The 17,016-nt window shown below is 37.6% G+C and overlaps 2 protein-coding genes across 2 annotated transcripts in view; both read left to right on the forward strand.

Annotated features, from left to right (window-relative positions):
* Positions 1-3,328, forward strand: part of BBS5 (Bardet-Biedl syndrome 5) — a gene marked incomplete at its 5' end in the record, with an annotated part of 9,582 nt that extends 6,254 nt beyond the window's left edge. Inside the window, 5 exons of the mRNA XM_010073856.1 lie at positions 84-146; positions 985-1,119; positions 1,234-1,317; positions 2,970-2,993; positions 3,109-3,328. Coding sequence (XP_010072158.1) covers positions 84-146; positions 985-1,119; positions 1,234-1,317; positions 2,970-2,993; positions 3,109-3,210 — 408 coding nt within the window. The remainder of the gene's footprint in view (positions 1-83; positions 147-984; positions 1,120-1,233; positions 1,318-2,969; positions 2,994-3,108) is intronic.
* Positions 3,329-5,798: 2,470 nt separating this feature from the next.
* KLHL41 (kelch-like family member 41) lies at positions 5,799-14,651 on the forward strand. Its single transcript, XM_010073857.1, has 6 exons — positions 5,799-7,053; positions 9,777-9,934; positions 10,024-10,131; positions 10,968-11,153; positions 12,976-13,122; positions 14,003-14,651. The coding sequence occupies exons 1-6, from the start codon at positions 5,944-5,946 to the stop codon at positions 14,112-14,114; spliced, it is 1,821 nt and encodes a 606-aa protein (XP_010072159.1). The 5' UTR covers positions 5,799-5,943; the 3' UTR covers positions 14,115-14,651.
* The last annotated feature ends 2,365 nt before the right edge of the window (positions 14,652-17,016 follow it).

Consider the following 17,016-nt stretch of genomic DNA (forward strand, 5'->3'; position numbering starts at 1 on the left):
GGGGCGGGGGGAGGAAGAAAAGCAGATTTTTATCAAGTAATTACAAATTTTTTAACAAACACTTTTTACCTCTTTACCATTAGCGTTCAATAAAAATAAGAGACTCAAAGTTTGGCTTGGCACTTGTGATAGAGAGTTCTCAGCAGGTAAGAAGCTTTAATGGCCTCTTTTCACTGGTTACATTTTTATATATATAATAGTTCTATAATTCTGAAATGTTACAGGGCTACTTTTAAGGTACTAAAGAGTGTTCCTTCTGTGTGGCCTTTCAAACACAACTTTTAAAAAAGTCCTCTTTAAACTGGTTAAAATGTCTGTATGTTAAGGTCAATATAGTTATTGTGAGTTACAGTTTCTCTAAGCAAAGCAACAACAGGCCAGCATGACTCGTTAAAGTAAAATAAATTAAAAACAGTGTCTTCTGACAGATTATTTTTGGGATCTAACCACTTCTATACTTAATCAAGACCACTACTTTTAATCTTTTTCACTTGTATATCTCTTTTCCTGTGAGAGACAAAATTACTTTTCTCCAATTTGACCTTAATCATAAATGCTTTTAATGGTGATTTTTTTAAAGTTCAACTAACTTTATTTACTGTATCTGAAAGCTTCTTTAATAACAACATCAAGATCTAACAGACTAAACATTTGCTGAGTAGCTAGGAATAAATAATTAGTATCACTTCTGAATTTCTCCCATCCTTGTTTGCTTTTGTTTTCTTGTGTAAGAAGTTTATTCCCCATTTATATAATGGGCTAACAGTTAAAATCTTATCTACCTCATAGAAATACATTGTCATTGTTTTTATTTCACCCATGGTTTAAGTGGCAGAATGAAAATAAAATAATACCAAAATACAGATAATGTTTTATCAGCAAACTGAAATTTGCTGTCATCAAACTGCAAATCTATACCAAGGGGAAAAAGTTGTGCAAATAATAAGTAACATTCATATGTCTTCTTTTTTCTGTGTTATGTAGAGTGGAGGATATGTACTTGGTTTTAAAATAGACCCTGTGGAGAAACTACAGGAGGCAGTGAAAGAAATTAATTCACTTCACAGAGTTTATTCAGCTAACCCTATATTTGGAGTGGATTATGAAATGGAAGAAAAGGTACTCCACTCATTTATTTTAAATTAGATACAATATTGTATTAACAGCAGTAATAAAAATATATTAAACATATTAGATATGTGGATTTACTTACTTCAGTGTTTTAATTTGCAGCCTCAACCTCTTGAAGACCTGACAGTGGAGCAGGTTCAAGATGATGTGGAAATAGAACCTGATGAACATACAGATGCTTTTGTGGTAAGCTGCTCCACAGAAAACTGAAAAATAAAATAATTCTTGTTTGGTTATTCAAATGTAAGCAATGTACAGCTGTAATCCTCTATTAAAGATAAACTACAATTGAACTTTCTATTTTTAAAACACACCTACGCACCTCTTATTAAAAATCCTGATTAGTACAGGAATTTATTCTGCGTATGGAATTTTAACTTATGAAAAAACTATGATTCCAAATAAATAGTAGTAGATATTTAAAGTAATAGTTACATGTAGTTTCTCAACACATTAAAATCAGGAATAGCTTAAAAACCAGCAGTATAATGTAATCAAATACACTGTAATAAAACAAATCTTCCTTCTCTTGGAGCAGATCAATGGGTGTTGATATCTGTACACTTGATATTCATCTAAGATTCAAACTTGAAGGATTTTTAGAAAGGCAGCAATAATTGTGAGTCACTCCTGACAACCTTTGCACTTGTGACAATATCAGTTTAGAAAACTGTATTAATATCTGTCTCCCAGTATTTCAGGAGAATTTACTTTTAAATGCATTAGGTTGTTTGATGACCTTTCTAGGAATTTACAAATCTGCTGTGCAACCCAGTAACACCTGACTGCATAGGTAGACTGCACATGTTTCCAAGTGACACATTGACAATTGACATGTTTTCTTAATTCCTCTCTGAAATTTAGTAAATTAGCAGTGCTAGCACCAATCTTATTTCCACTTTCTTTTCTTTTGCAATCATTTACTGACGCAGATAAGCTCTTATCTCTTCCTTTCCCTCCTTTTTCCTCACTTTTTGCCTTTTTTCTTTCCATTTTTGCACATTTTTATTCAGTCTTCAACGTAGTTGAGGACCTACCTTTTCCTTAAAAGAAATGACACTTGACGACTACAATGCTATTCTGTAGTCTTGTATAGCTTGAGATCGAGATGGGCCGCAAAACACTTTCTTTGCTGCCCCTCGCCAGTCCATAGGGGCAGCTGAAGCTCAGGCTCTCTTTGGTAAACATGAAGATCTAGAGCCTGCTGGTCCACAGACTTCTAGAGCTGTGGATATTTTCAGATATGGGATTTCCTGAAGAGTTTCAGCTTTAATTTACACACACACAGAATGGGGAAGATTGTATCTCTTTCCTAGGTCTCTGTTTGAGAGTAGAAAAATTTGGTTAATTGTTCAGTTACTCTGCTAATTTCTTAGATTGAGTATTATGTTGAGTGAATTTTGATATTGCTTATACATTTTAAGTTAGCTTTTGAAATTGAGTAATAAATGCTGCTGCACATGAGGCAAAAAATTGTAGGGTGCTGTCAGTTTGCCTTCATATTAACATTTTATTCCCTATAAAGTGTTTGCCAGTGTAACAATTGTAATATGAAAAATTTACCATTTACAAATCTTTGTTTATTGTGATAGAAAATTCTAAGATTGGTATTTAATGAAAATAACATAATCACCAATTGCTGTTAGAACCCTTTTGTAAATTATGTCAACACAGAAGAAACTCTGGTCTTGTTTACAAAACAAAAATAAAAACCATACAGACTGGTCTGTTGAAGAAAACTTACCAAATACAGTTTTGACCCAAAGGAATTATCATCAGATTTGGGTTTAGACTTTTTTTTTCCAAGCTTGTGAATTCTTTTTTTCTTTCTTTTGCAGGCTTACTTTGCTGATGAAAACAAGGTAAGAACATATTTTTTCCTACTATGAAATTAATGTTGTTAAAATGGGATAAAAAAAATTAAAAGTACCTTCTGTTTTATTTCATTTTCTCTCATATCTTGTGCATTGAACAAAGCAACATGATCGGGAGCCCGTTTTTTCAGAAGAACTAGGACTTGCGATAGAGAAGCTAAAGGATGGATTCACACTCCAGGAACTCTGGGAAGTAATGACCTGATTTAGTTTGGCACAAGTTTGTTTCCTAAGCAAGGGAAGACTCTCGTTTCTTACTGGTCTTGTGAGATCTGTAGAAGATAATTTAGAAATACCAGAGTAGCACAGAAAGAACATGCCAAAGCTAAAGAGCAGGCAAATATATAATATGCCCTCAAGATACGTCATAAAGGAAAGATTATTCAAAACCCTCCTGTGTGTAAAAGCTTTGTCTTTATTACGTTGTTTCTGTCAGTAGCAGGAAGACAACCAAGATCTCATACAAGAAGGGGCAGGGCCCCAGCTGCTGGTGGAAGCCCTGCATCCTGCAGGCAGTCACATGCTCCACAAGCCCCAGAAGTCCCACCTTTCCTCTGGTCACATGGTGTAAGGACCAAGCAGCCTGTCTGTCAGGCTAGAAGGACCTGGAAGTTCCTCCCCACTACATGCGTGGTGGCTGCCATTTTATTTCAGCTGCCATTATGTAAGATGTCGTACTCCACCTTCTCATACTGCTTTGTGATTGACACATTCCTACCCCAGGTCTTTTCACGCACGTGATTGGCAGGACCAGCCACCCCATCCTGCTTCCCCCAGAAGGTTGTCAGAGCAGGAAGCCCCCTCCCCTAACAACACAGGGTCCACCATAGTGTTTCAGCCACCATTTCATGGCAGATAGCCACCATTGTTGGCTTTTTTACAATTTCATGACCCATGTGCATACATACTGCCCTGTGATTGGCTGCCAGGACCAGCCACCGCCTGCCATTCTTCCTGAAAGTATGTCAGAAAAGGAAGCCTCCTCTTCCTGTGTATGCAGAAACAACCGTTTGAGCTAGGGCAGTGTGTGATATGTGGTTTGATGCTCAAATTGAAGTATTTGTGTATGTATACACAGGGATGTACTTTTCCATAACGATTATCTCTAAATCAGATTTCCATAACTAGTTTAATATTGTTCAACGTAGAAATATCATCATATGCAGAACATTTGGTATCTAGGCATATTGGCTATGTCATTGCAGCGGTGCTGTTACTGTTCACTTTTGACAAAAAGCAATACTGTTCCAAATATTAGTTTCCATGTTTCATAATTTTGTTAAATGATCAGCACATATCATTCCAGGTACTAAATTGTAATCCAGATATTATACTGTTTTTTTTCTTGGGCTTGTTTGGGTTTTTTCCCTGGCTAGAGCAGTTTTTTTAAGGAATGATGTAGAAAAAAAGCTTCTGTGTCTGAGTCATTAGACCTTTACGATGTTATGTGTTAAGAGAGAAATGAGTCATTTATTGTTTAAAGGAAGATGCAGCTGTTACGTTTTCTAGTGAGATAAGACCTCTGCGCTATTTTCTGTAAGTGGAAAAAGTCAAATGAGCTCCCCTCTCAGCTGTTGTTTTAGCAGCTGACTGTTATAGTAAAGTAACTGTGGTGTGAATGTAATTGTGGTGTTTGTAGAACATCTTACAAGGTATATATTTTAATGAAATACTACCTATATTGAAAAGCAATTATTATTTCAATAAACTTCGATAGTGTTATACCTTGTTGTAGATCTTGCATTCAAATACTTGTGTTTTGATCCTGTTTCCATTACATTCAAGGAACATTTTACCATATGGGTAAAATACAGTCCTTCATCAAGGTACATTAAACAACTTACAATTTCAAAGTTGTTTTGGATCTGTATTACCACCTTTAATAAAAATGTTTCTAGTCCAAATTGTGAAACCTTCAACATATGCATAATTTTTCTAAATTTACTTAACTTTTCAAACTGCTTGTCTGATTTGGGACTTTTTTAGTTTAAATTCAGATTTTTTTTTTTTTTAGGTTTATCTAAATTACACATCCATTAAGTAATGTTAATATGGTGGATTACATGTTTTTCATTCTCTGTTCTACCTATACTGTGTACTGTTTTTGGTTTAGTTTAACAGCAGTTAACACAATTTCTAGTACAGTCAAATTTATAAGGATTGGTAATGTCTACAGATTATCTGAAATGAAGAATGGTATTTATTAAGGGGGGTGGAGACTTAATTTTAATTTCTTTTTGAAAGCAGAACTTTAATTTAATAATGTATATTTTATGTCTAAACAGTAAGGTTGTTTACAAATAAATACAACCGAATGGATATTAAGAACCTCAAAATTAATTTCAAAGCCTTACTATCAATATCTGAAGAAATTGCAGATGTGATATGAGTATGTAAAAAATAATAGTAGAGCACAGATAATTGATGCAAAGTTCTGGAGTTTTTTTATAGCTTCATGACTGCAGCAATGAGATGTATTAAGCAACTCTGAATAAGTGAACAGTAGTTGCAGGTGACAACTTGATTAATAATATTTCTATTTCAGAATATTTGGTAACATGTATATTTACAATCTTGCTCATAGCTGTCTCACTGAGGGTCAGATTCTGCTGTCCTTACTCATGTCAAATAGTTTCTTACATTGCACATACTCTCATTGATTCAATGTGGAGAATGATGGCAAAAACTGACCATAGAGACTAAAAGTAACAGTTGCTTCTTTCAGTCTTTGACAGCTGCCAGAGCAACTCTTTTTTTCCAAACCATCCATCCTAAATTCCGGCCTGTAAGAGCATGTACCTATATTTAGCTAGCGGGATTAAGTTGCAGAGGCTTCAGGCAGGGCAAAGCACATTGGTCTGCCTTTTTTACAGACAGACCTTTGGGCAGACAACAGCTCAAGCTTTCTGCTCCCTCCCCTTTCCCAAGTATTTGCAAAATGGATTCCCAAAGGGAACTGGCTGAAGAGCTCAGACTTTACCAATCCACCCTTCTTCAGGATGGCCTCAAGGAACTCCTCGAAGAGAAAAAGTTTATAGATTGCTCTCTAAAAGCTGGTGATAGAAGCCTGCCTTGCCACAGATTGATTCTGTCGGCATGTAGCCCTTATTTTCGTGAGTACTTCTTATCCGAACAAAATGAAGAGAAAAAGAAGGAGGTGGTTCTAGATGATGTTGACCCCAACATCCTGGATATGATTGTCAAATACCTTTATTCAGCAAGTATTGATCTTAATGATTCTAATGTGCAGGATATTTTTGCTTTGGCCAGTCGCTTTCAGATCCCGTCTGTATTCACTGTGTGCGTCTCCTATCTTCAGAAGAGGCTTGCTGTTGGTAACTGCCTGGCCATCCTTCGATTAGGTGTTCTGCTTGATTGCCCAAGACTTGCATTTTCTGCCCGTGATTTTGTTTCAGATCATTTTGTGCAGATCTGCAAAGAAGAGGACTTCCTGCAGCTTGCCCCGCATGAACTTATCTCAGTTATTTCACCTGACAGCTTAAACGTAGAGAAGGAAGAACTGGTATTTGAAGCAGTGATGAAATGGGTCCGAACAGACAAGGAGAACAGACTAAAGAGCCTGGGGGAAATTTTTGACTGTATACGTTTTCGTCTTATGCCAGAAAAGTATTTCAAAGAACATGTTGAGAAGGATGATATAATTAAAAGCAACTCAGACCTTCAGAAAAAAGTAAAGATTATTAAGGATGCTTTTGCTGGAAAACTGCCTGACTCTAGCAAAAGTACAGAAAAGTCAAACAAAGGGGAGGTAAATGGCGATGTAGGAGACGAAGATTTACTGCCTGGCTACCTAAATGACCTTCCCAGGCATGGCATGTTTGTCAAAGACCTAATTCTTCTGGTTAACGACACTGCTGCAGTAGCTTATGATCCTCTTGAAAATGAATGCTACTTAGCAGCCCTGGCAGAACAGATTCCCAGAAATCATTCCAGTATAGTCACCAAACAAAATCAGGTCTACATTGTTGGAGGACTGTATGTGGAAGAGGAGAACAAGGATCAGCCTTTCCAGTCATACTTCTTCCAGGTATAAGCTTTATAATGGTTCATGGAATAACAGGTGCTTATAAGAATTACTGAAAAGTATTCTGAGTCTCTGCAAGTGGGTTGTCTCATCTCTCTGTACAGTCGTTGGAGAGCAGTAGCTATAGAGAGCTATTCCTGTCTCAGAGAGATAAATGAAACCAAGGGACTTGCATCTTCTCTTTCAACATGAAGCCCCTGGTGAGACCTCGGAAAAGATTAAAGAATTTGTATATTATATCTAGGCACCGGCTTTCCTTGTTTTAAGGCTCAGATTTTTCATGGTATAGATGCCTATATTTAAGCCTAATAATATTTTTGCAAAACATCTTTAGTGAGTTTCTTCTAACTTAATTGAAAGTTGAGTGTTTAGCTGCTTTAGATCTAATTAAATGTCTCTATTTTTTGCATCTGAAATATTTTTATGACAGCAGTAATGTGCATATTTTAAATGCCACTTTTGTCACTAAAATTCCAGAAGTCCTTTTGTCACATCTACATTTGAAAACCTAAGGGCATTCTGAAATATGTAATTTAGAGGTAGAAGGTTGCTTTTGTGGAAAACTGTCAATGTCAGTACACTGTTTCATCTAAGAGCATAATTTTACGTCTTTGTAAATCTGTATAAATATAAGGCCAATTAATACAAACTGTAACTTCCACAACATATTTCAGAAAAATTAACAAAAATACAGCTTAGCATGCTTCCACCATAAACTAATTCTGTTGTGTTTTTAAGCTACTTGGCTACATGCTTTGGGGGATATTTAAACTATCTCATGATGAATTATCCAATGTGCTGCTGGCCATGCCCTGTCTTCAGGCACATTAGCCTGAAAGAGTTAAAGTAGGTCCTATTTCAATATAAAATAAAGCAGAGTGATAAGCAGTGATAGAATTTTAAAGCCTTCAGATGTTAAAAAATGCAAATATTAAGTGTTTATAGAAGTATGGCTCACTGTGATTTCACACACAATGAAAGTTGGCTTCAGGTGTTTGTTACATCTATCAGAGGGAAGTCTTAGTTTGCTAGAGAGGGATTAGCATGGTTTCATTTCCTTATGTAGGTGTAGAACACTGATCACTGAAGTGCAAAACTTGTTACAGAAATATTGTTCTAATAGAAATACTGTGTTGATGTCATAATGTATATAGTCCAGAACTGATAAGTCTCAGGCTACTAGAAAGGGGCCTCTGGAAAACGAAACGTCAAGACATATTAAAAATTGATGAAGTTTTCAGAATCCTACATTATGTCTACACCCAGTTCCTGAAATCCTGCTCTCTCGCTTGTTAGCTTTAAGCTTGCTTGCTGCTGCTACTGCCTATATTTAAAGCACTTGTCTGGATTATCCATGTGTCTAGTGTTCCCTCTAAAATGTTAGTGTGGTGCCAAACCGATTGTCAGTTACTGATCGCCCTTTCTCCACCAGTGAAGCCCCTCTTAGCATTTTACTTGGCAGCTAGCAACCCAGGAGAAAACAAGGCTGCTACTGGCTCAAAAATGCATGAGTAGTTTCTGCCCAGTAGATGGGCCATCTTCAAGACTGATTCACAAAGCACGGTGTGATGGGTACATTTTCTCCTCATTACACCGCCCAGATCCAACTACTGGCATAATCCGTGTCCATGAACGAAATTTTGCTTTTAGAGGTGGTCTATCAAATTTGGGAGATGCATTTTAGCATGGAGACCTTGACTGTGGAACATACTTCTGGAAAAAGGATGTCACTGAGCTAAACCCTGATCTGATTACTTTGACTGAAATTTCTCTTGCTATCTATCAAATGCCTTTACATCCATGCAGACTCACATTTTACCTTCCCTTCCTGTACATAATGAAGTAAATCTATATGCAACAGAAGATGGAAAATATTATTTTTTAATGTTAGAGAGCATTCAGCTTCAATTGTAAATTCTCATCAAAACAAAAACTAAGCACCACAATTCTAGGAAAATATTGTTTTGTTTTGTTTGTTTGTTTTCTTCTGTCCTCCTGCTGCTGCTTCTCCATAGGTGTTTTCAGCATACTGGATGTGAATGGAGACAGCTGTGGGAGTACTTCAGTAGGGATCACATCAATATTCTTGCCAGTGGAGCTGCACTGCTGCCGTTTTTTGCTTAGGAGTGAAGTCTGTATTCATTCTGCCTTCAGACATCTCAGGAGCTTTTGAGGGTATTTGTGATGAAACACCACCTCTTTTTGCTCTAGGGATTGCAGAAGAAACATCTGTGCCATTTGCCATGTAATGTTTCCTGATCATTAAGAGGAACGGTGTGAGGATGTCTGGCATCTCTCATTGTAGTGGTGAACACAACCAGCTAAATGTGTGGCTGTAGAATGGCAGGAGTGTCTGCTCCCTTCAGGCAGGAGGAAGAAAAACTTGTTCCTTCCAACACGTGACAGGGAACCCAGAGAGTGAGGGACCCTTAAACAAGGAAGAAGAGCTTATTAAAGAGGCAAAGAAACTCTGTGAGGATGAGTGAGGGTGAGCCGATGGAGAGAGAGCTGTGTGGCATTGACTCCAATAGGTCTCAGCACCATGAAATGTGGGTGGGTAAAAACTCACCATTCCTCAGCTGCACTGAGGGAAGGGCAGGTTGTTTAGGCAAGCAGATGAGCTGGTGAGAGACACTGAGTGCAATTAGATTAATTTTGTAGAATGATTTTGTGTGGATTTTTCCTACTTGCCTTTCCTAACATTTCCTGTTGTGCTGCTCTTTCAGCTGGACAGCATCGCTGGAGAGTGGGTTGCCCTTCCTCCGCTGCCATCAGCCAGGTGTCTCTTTGGGCTGGGAGAGTCAGACAACAAGATCTATGTGATTGCAGGCAAGGACCTTCGCACTGAGGAGTCTCTAGATTCAGTATTGTGCTATGACCCTGTGTATGTTTAAAATTTAATTATGCCCACTGAGGACATGTAAATAGCCCATTGTTAGTTGAAAGAACCTAACGGTGATATTCTTGTTCCAGGACAATGAAATGGGGTGAGATCAAAAAACTACCCATCAAAGTATATGGCCATGCTACTATCTCAAACAATGGACTGATATATTGTCTTGGTGGAAAAACCGACGATAAGTGAGTCTCTAAGTCTTTTCATGACAATTTATACCATTATTTGGTTGGTCCTTTATAGATTATATGTCCTCACACTCAGAAATCAGGGTTTCCCTTTTTTACATTAAGGCAATTACAATTTGGCAGAAAGGAACGCATTATAGTATATAGGATATCTTTTTCATGATAAGGTAAAATTTCATAATTTTTCATAATCCAAACTAGTTATTTTAATCACCGTACTTCTATCCAAGGCAAATTTTACTTAATTGCAGACACATTAGTAATATATAGCTGTGAGGACCCTGACTGAAAGTATTATTTCCTTCCAGATAGAAATACTTAGGTGCCATGGAATTACTGTGTCAAGTTTCTCAAATTTTCTGACCTGTGATGCCTGTTTTACCTTAATGGGTATAACATTAGGAAAATCAAAGTTTTCACTCTCACTGAGCATGTGGTGGCAATTTTTCAGTGTTTGTATAGGGGACATTTAAGATACAAGCTTACCAAATCAGCCAAAGCAGCAGCATAATCTTTCTTTTGTAATTTTTGTCATACTTTTCTCCACAAATCCATCTGAATAGAATATGCTGGGGAAGGACGTCATCTTTCTCCTGTAAGGTACAGTGAAATTGCTGCCCTGTGTAAGCAGCATTTAACATTAAATTTAGTTCTATGCATGCAATTAGTGCTTTGTAGACATGCAAAGATTACCAGATTAGATACAAGGAAGGATCTCACTGAGAGGAAAGAGGTCTTGTCCATAAACCCACACAATCCACCTCCACTAGGTCTCACTTGCAACAAGCCAAAAGTTCATTAGAAATAACCACAGGTTTTCTTTTCCTCCCCAGGAAATGCACTAATAGACTATTTGTATACAATCCCAAGAAAGGAGACTGGAGAGACCTGGCTCCCATGAAAGTGGCTCGCTCAATGTTTGGAACAGCTATCCATAAGGGCAAGATTGTCATTGCAGGTGGTGTCACTGAAGAAGGCCTCACTGCATCTGTTGAAGCTTTTGATCTGACCACCAATAAGTGAGTGCAATATTCAAGCTATTTTTAAGTAAGCGTTTTATCATTTAGGCTTTTAGGAGCTCTGAGATAAGTCACAAAGGCATTCAGGTGCCTGTACTCCCACTGAGACACTCAGTCTACATTTACATCTTTAGCAACAAAAGCAGCAGCAGCTTAGAGAGCTTGTATCTCTCGCCATTTTTCCTGCCCCCACACATATTTGCTATGGTAGCACAGCTATGTTGCAAACATTATCAAAGAGCTCATGTAGCAAAAATAACCCACCCACTAATCTTTTTTTTTTTTTTTTTTTTAAATCTGAGTACTTTCCCAATTTACTTGACCACACAGCCACATAAACAGGTGTGCAGGCATAACAGGGGTGAAGTGGGAGAGATGGGCAAGGGCCATGCAATCTAGTTGAAACAGCACTGGCACTACACATGAAACCACAGCGAGAGAAATCAGGTATCTGAATAGGACTACCTGAATGTCCTTCGGGTATGTGGCCTCGTGATGTCTTGCTGTTCACTTACCTATTCCTGGCAAACATAATTTACCACTAGTTAGTGACAGACATGTAATTCTGCTTATTTATTTAATAGGAAAACTCCAGGAAGACTTTCAATTTTAAATGCATGCTCTGAAATACTATAAAGGAAAAGTAATGATAAAAGAGAGTAAGTCATACCTGGAATTAGCTCACTTATTTGGTCCAGATGCTTTCCAGTATTATTCCCCACAGCTATAATCTTTTGCAGTCGGCATCCCCCAAATATTTATGATTTTCCAGGAGTTTATACCCTCTGTACCTGTGTCTTACTTTCAACTGTTAATTCTCCTTTTTGTTACTTGTTACTATTCCTTCCTATAATCTTTTTTTACAAACTGTCTTTTAAAATAATGTCAGTAAAGCTTTATTCCAATAGCTCAAACTTGTAAGTGGTCCTGGATGCACGTTTATTTTTAATAAGCACTTCTATTGTATATAAACACCTTTGGCTGTGCTGTCTTCACTGACAGGTGGCATTGCAGCCATCAACCTACAACAAAAGCTTTATCTTAAATGTATGCTGTCCCAAAGAGACTTGCTTATAAAACTGAACACCACAAAATGTGAATTATACAAGAAGTAATTCTATGAGGGAGCTTTGGACTTTACACCTTCTATAGAAAGCAAAGAAAAGGTAATTTTGTTACCATTGATATTTGGCACATCTTTTCTTCCACTGTTCAGCAACATGTCCAGCACGTAGTCTGAAAATCTGCAGGTTCTTGTCTTGCTTTACTCTGTCTTCTTACAGTCAAGTCACACAAGCAAGAGAGGTAAATTAGCCTTTTAGTTTTGATATTGACATTACCCAGAAGTGGAATGTCTGTCTGTTTTCTATGTTTTTAGGCATGAACTGGCAGAAAATTTGAAATTATGCTAATGAGCTCCCATGACCTTTTTTTTTTAACTCAAATTATTATGTCAATGCCACTTGAAATTAATATGCATTTTGGAAACTATAAGGGAAAAAAAAAAGAGTAGCTGTGGAAAAATACATCTGTATGAAGCATATGACTGACGATGGGACCAGGAGACCTGTAAAAAGCTGTTTCTGGAAAGAGATGTCATCATGGTGTAATGCTGTCACTTAAGACTTACACGAAATCCCTGTGGGTATAGAGACACTGAAACTCACTGCTGATAAATGTCAAGAATTTCTTCCTTTTACTAAACCATTCACTCAAGCAGTCCTGGTACTTGAATTTATGTCACACAGAGGTGTATTTGAGTGCATGAAGTTTAGAATATTTCTCATATGTTTGTTTAAGTTTTTTTTATTTTCATCCTTAGGTGGGAGATTATGCCTGAATTTCCCCAAGAGAGAAGTTCCATCAGTTTAGTCACTTTAAGCGGAGCTTTGTATGCTATCGGAGGCTTTGCAATGATTCAGCTTGAATCTAAAGAATTTGCACCCAGTGAAGTCACTGACATATGGAAGTAAGTTCAATTTTAATCACACCCCCCCAGTGGGAAGCCATATCTAAAGCTGAGGTTTGTAGACACTGCAGGGTAAAATTAGTTTTTTGTTTAAGTCTGGAAATGAACCATAGCACAGGTTGTAAGGCACTTATAGACAGATAGAAATGTTTGTCAGAAAGTAACAAATAAACATGAGATTTGGATCTAATTACTCCTTCCACTTACTAATAATTTGAACAGTCTGCGTCATGATCTTCAGATTCTTTTACTCTTTAAAAGAGTAAGTTGCTATATCTTTTGGCAGGTTTAGCCTTGTAAGTGTTCCATATAAACATTCTCTGTTTTGTGACATTCTTATACAGAAAAACCGGTTTACACAGAGGTTTGTACATATTCATGTGTTAATAGTCAACTCAGTAACTGTCCTGAGAGAATCAGAAATCCTTCTCTCTTAGATTTTTTTTTTCTTTCCAAATCATGGTAGCAGTGATGAAACATGACATCTCTGCTATGATTCTTCAGTTGCTAAGGTAAATTCAGGAGTTTTAACTGGCAGGAGGATAGGAAGGATTCCCAGAAAAAACACCTTTATATGTAAAAATCTGGAGGAATTCAGAAGAGATACTTAAGGAGGAAGCTTATATAGGAGCAATTGAAGTATGACACAAGTCAGCAACAAGCTTTAGGGACCAGGAAAATGACAACTCACACGTGCAAGAACATCCTGCAGCACTGTTCTGTTCTGGAGGACAAAAGCAGCCTTTTGTGGCATCCTTCAGCACATGGTTGCTACAAGCCTTTGCAACACATGGACTATCCTCCTTTTCATGTATGTGTGATAAAGCATCAAACTCGGATTTTAAGAAGCTATTTTCTGACCTTATTTTGTTAAATGCAGGTATGATGATGAAAAGAAGGAATGGACTGGCATACTGAAAGAGATCCGATATGCTACTGGAGCCTCCTGCCTGGCTACGCGCTTAAACCTCTTCAAGTTATCAAAACTGTAAAAAAATGCTGGAAAACGTCATATGGTGAGGGAGTTTCAATAGGCTCTTCTGGTTTTGTTGTATGAAAAATGTCCCCAAATTGTACAGAGTTTCGTAGCAGTATACCAGTTATACCGTTAACTGTTAAACAGCTCATCTGTCTGTCCCAAGTCTTAAGATATTTACTAGCAAATCAACAATTGAATTTTTGCAAATGTTTAAAATCCTGAAGACTTCTAAGAATAAATGAAGATTTCAGAGAGAATTCCATTCTTCACTCTGTGAAATTGCCAATAAAACTAGTTACACTTCCTTACACTCAGACAATCGAGGATATTGGTGGCTTATCCTCCAAACAATTCCCATGAATTAATTGTTAGGTTAAATACAACTAGTAGGTAGCTAGTTTTATTCTAATTGGCTGTTTGTACAGACGGATTTCCCCCTTCAGTAATGTATGTAAATCCTGCATTCCTCAGCTTTATCTTGAAAATATTTTCATTAGAGCCTTCTAAAAATAATTTAGCCTGGAATTGAAGTGCATATTGAAAACTAAAGTGCCCTAAAGAAAGCTTTGGCTGATGTGGCCAAAGAGATGCCAACATCAGCCAAAGCTGCACTAGTAACCGGATGTGAGGAAAGAGAGAGAATTTCACAGGGTTAATAGCTCTACTGTTTCACCATGTTAAGGCTTCTGGTAACAAGGATTTTCCACTTTTTTTATGCTTTTATATTTATTTCCAAAGCAAATATTTTATGGAAGTTTTCTCAGAGATCTGAGGCAATTAACAAGCATTCATTAAGAAGTCCTAGAAGACCTGATTATTAGCAAATACCTAGAGCAGGAGAGGACTTTTCCATCTAATAAGGAGTTGATGCATTTTGATGTTGAAACTTTTAACAATTAAACTTTGTTTTTAAAACTATAAAAGTATCACTTGATAGCGTCTCTTTTAGTGACCAGTTCATCATCACTATCATATTGACACGACACAGATTTCTTAGTTGAGCACTTGGTCGTCTTAAAGTAGAGCGTGCCCACCATTTTTACAGAGTATCTCTTCAAAGGATTTCTCCATTGAATAAAGAGGGTGTCATAAAGCTAAAGGATGTCATCAATCTAAATCTAATTCCAGCTGCTGTAGCATGAAAACTGGAAGAGCAGCCCACCGTACCTGACTGAATAGCAATTCCAACTAGCATATGACCCCTTCCATTGCCTTCCTAGGAGAGAGGTAAACATGGCCAAGGCACAGCCATCATAGCTTATTTCAGTATGTTACTGCACACCAGTACTTAATCTGTGGGACAACTTGTTTTCCCCTTTAGTACCCAAATCTTCAGCTGTTCTTAGCATCTAGTTAAATCACTGGTTTACACCAGCCCATCTGCTCTAACACTTGCTGGTTTAATTTAGAAAGAATAACTAACTGCAAAGGATCAAAAGCAGCACATTTTACTGAAATACTCTTATATTTTGCTTTTCTTAGATGCCCTTTCTGAAACCACTCATAACAAGTTTTAATCCTCTTCCCATTGTGGATACTCATAACTTTATCCACTTGAAGATACCTGGCGTGCCACAGTGTGACTGCAAAAGCAAGGTTCAACTCAAACACGACAACCCATGACTGATCACTTCAGCTACAGCCACTGCCACCATACGCTCCAGGGTTGCTACTTGCAGGCCATCTGTACGTAAGCAGGGTCATGCAAGAGCCCTCTGACTTGTAGCCGACCTTCTGAGATCCTAACCTGATTTATGATTGTCTTCTCCATTTTACACAAAGCATAACATGCATATAGTCTATGTGCTGCACCTTAAATGGCATTTCCTCAAAGCACTCGTCTTCTACGTCTTGGAGCCTTTGTCTGTTTGATAGACTAAGCAGACAGCTATCTGCTAGGTTTTTTCAGTCATCCCACAAATGTGAGGGCTGCCTCTAGAAGAAAGCACCTTAGATTAGTTCTGTCCATTTTTCCTGGCTTTTCACTAGTGCATAGAGGTCAATTCAGAAATGCAGTGGCTTACCTCTGACAGGTTTCAAAGGAATTGTTAAAAAGGATGTCTATTCATTCTACTAAAAATGCAAGAAAGAGCTGGGCACAGCTAGCAGCTAGCAGCCCTGGCTGAGCGCAATCACCGGAAGCCTGGTAACTGGCACATGGTTTTGAAACATGATAAATAAACCAGCAATGTTTTTCACCACCAATAACCAAGGTGCTTGTCACTCTGTCTTGGTCTTTATTCTTGACTTCTACTTTCAGCCTAATTTTGCTCTTTTGTACACATATTTACAGAAAAAGCAGGTTAGATGGTTAGTTTCAATTTTTTGTTTTATTTCTATTAGCAAAGGCTAGTCCAATGCATAATGCCATAATAATAAACTTAATGAATTATCCAGTTGCTAGTAAGTGCCTATGTCTGGCATAAGCATTATTTTCTCCTTATTTTGTATAAATCTTTCAAGTATCCTTTCCAAGTTGCATTTAACTAGAGTACAGGTGTTTCAAGGGTCTGGGTGCCTGCCAGGCCTCTAGAACTAGTCTATCTTTTAAGTACGTGAAAGTGTTCCAGAAGGCTCAAGACATCTTCTGAACACACCACACCCCAAGGAAAGAGAGGCAGCTGAAGGTTCCTCACTGCACAACACCCTCCCCCAACACAGTCACCCACCATACCTCTGTTCTGGAAGATGGAAACAGAATGGCTGTACCAGCAGTCCTATTCTTAGTAAATCTTCATTTCTGTTTCTTGGTTTGACAGTACAGATATTGTTTGATCCTTATTGCTCATTCTATCACATGCTGGAGGACACACAGTTTCCAGAAGATCTGCTGCCTCCTCTCTCACAGTCAATTTCCAACTTTTTATTTGGACAGTTTTATGTCTGGCTAAGCCTCTGTGCTATTTTCTTTAGGA

Source organism: Pterocles gutturalis, unplaced genomic scaffold (genome assembly GCF_000699245.1).
Source record: "Pterocles gutturalis isolate BGI_N339 unplaced genomic scaffold, ASM69924v1 scaffold46572, whole genome shotgun sequence".
Taxonomy (NCBI): Eukaryota; Metazoa; Chordata; class Aves; order Pterocliformes; family Pteroclidae; genus Pterocles; species Pterocles gutturalis.

Bases quoted from the DNA above. Each gene is read 5' to 3' on its own strand.
- KLHL41 (XM_010073857.1), top strand. From the start codon at position 5,944: ATGGATTCCCAAAGGGAACTGGCTGAAGAGCTCAGACTTTACCAATCC. The intron at 9,935-10,023 runs GTATGTTTAAAA...TTCTTGTTCCAG, and splicing joins GTATTGTGCTATGACCCTGT to GACAATGAAATGGGGTGAGA. The intron at 11,154-12,975 runs GTGAGTGCAATA...TTTCATCCTTAG, and splicing joins TTTGATCTGACCACCAATAA to GTGGGAGATTATGCCTGAAT.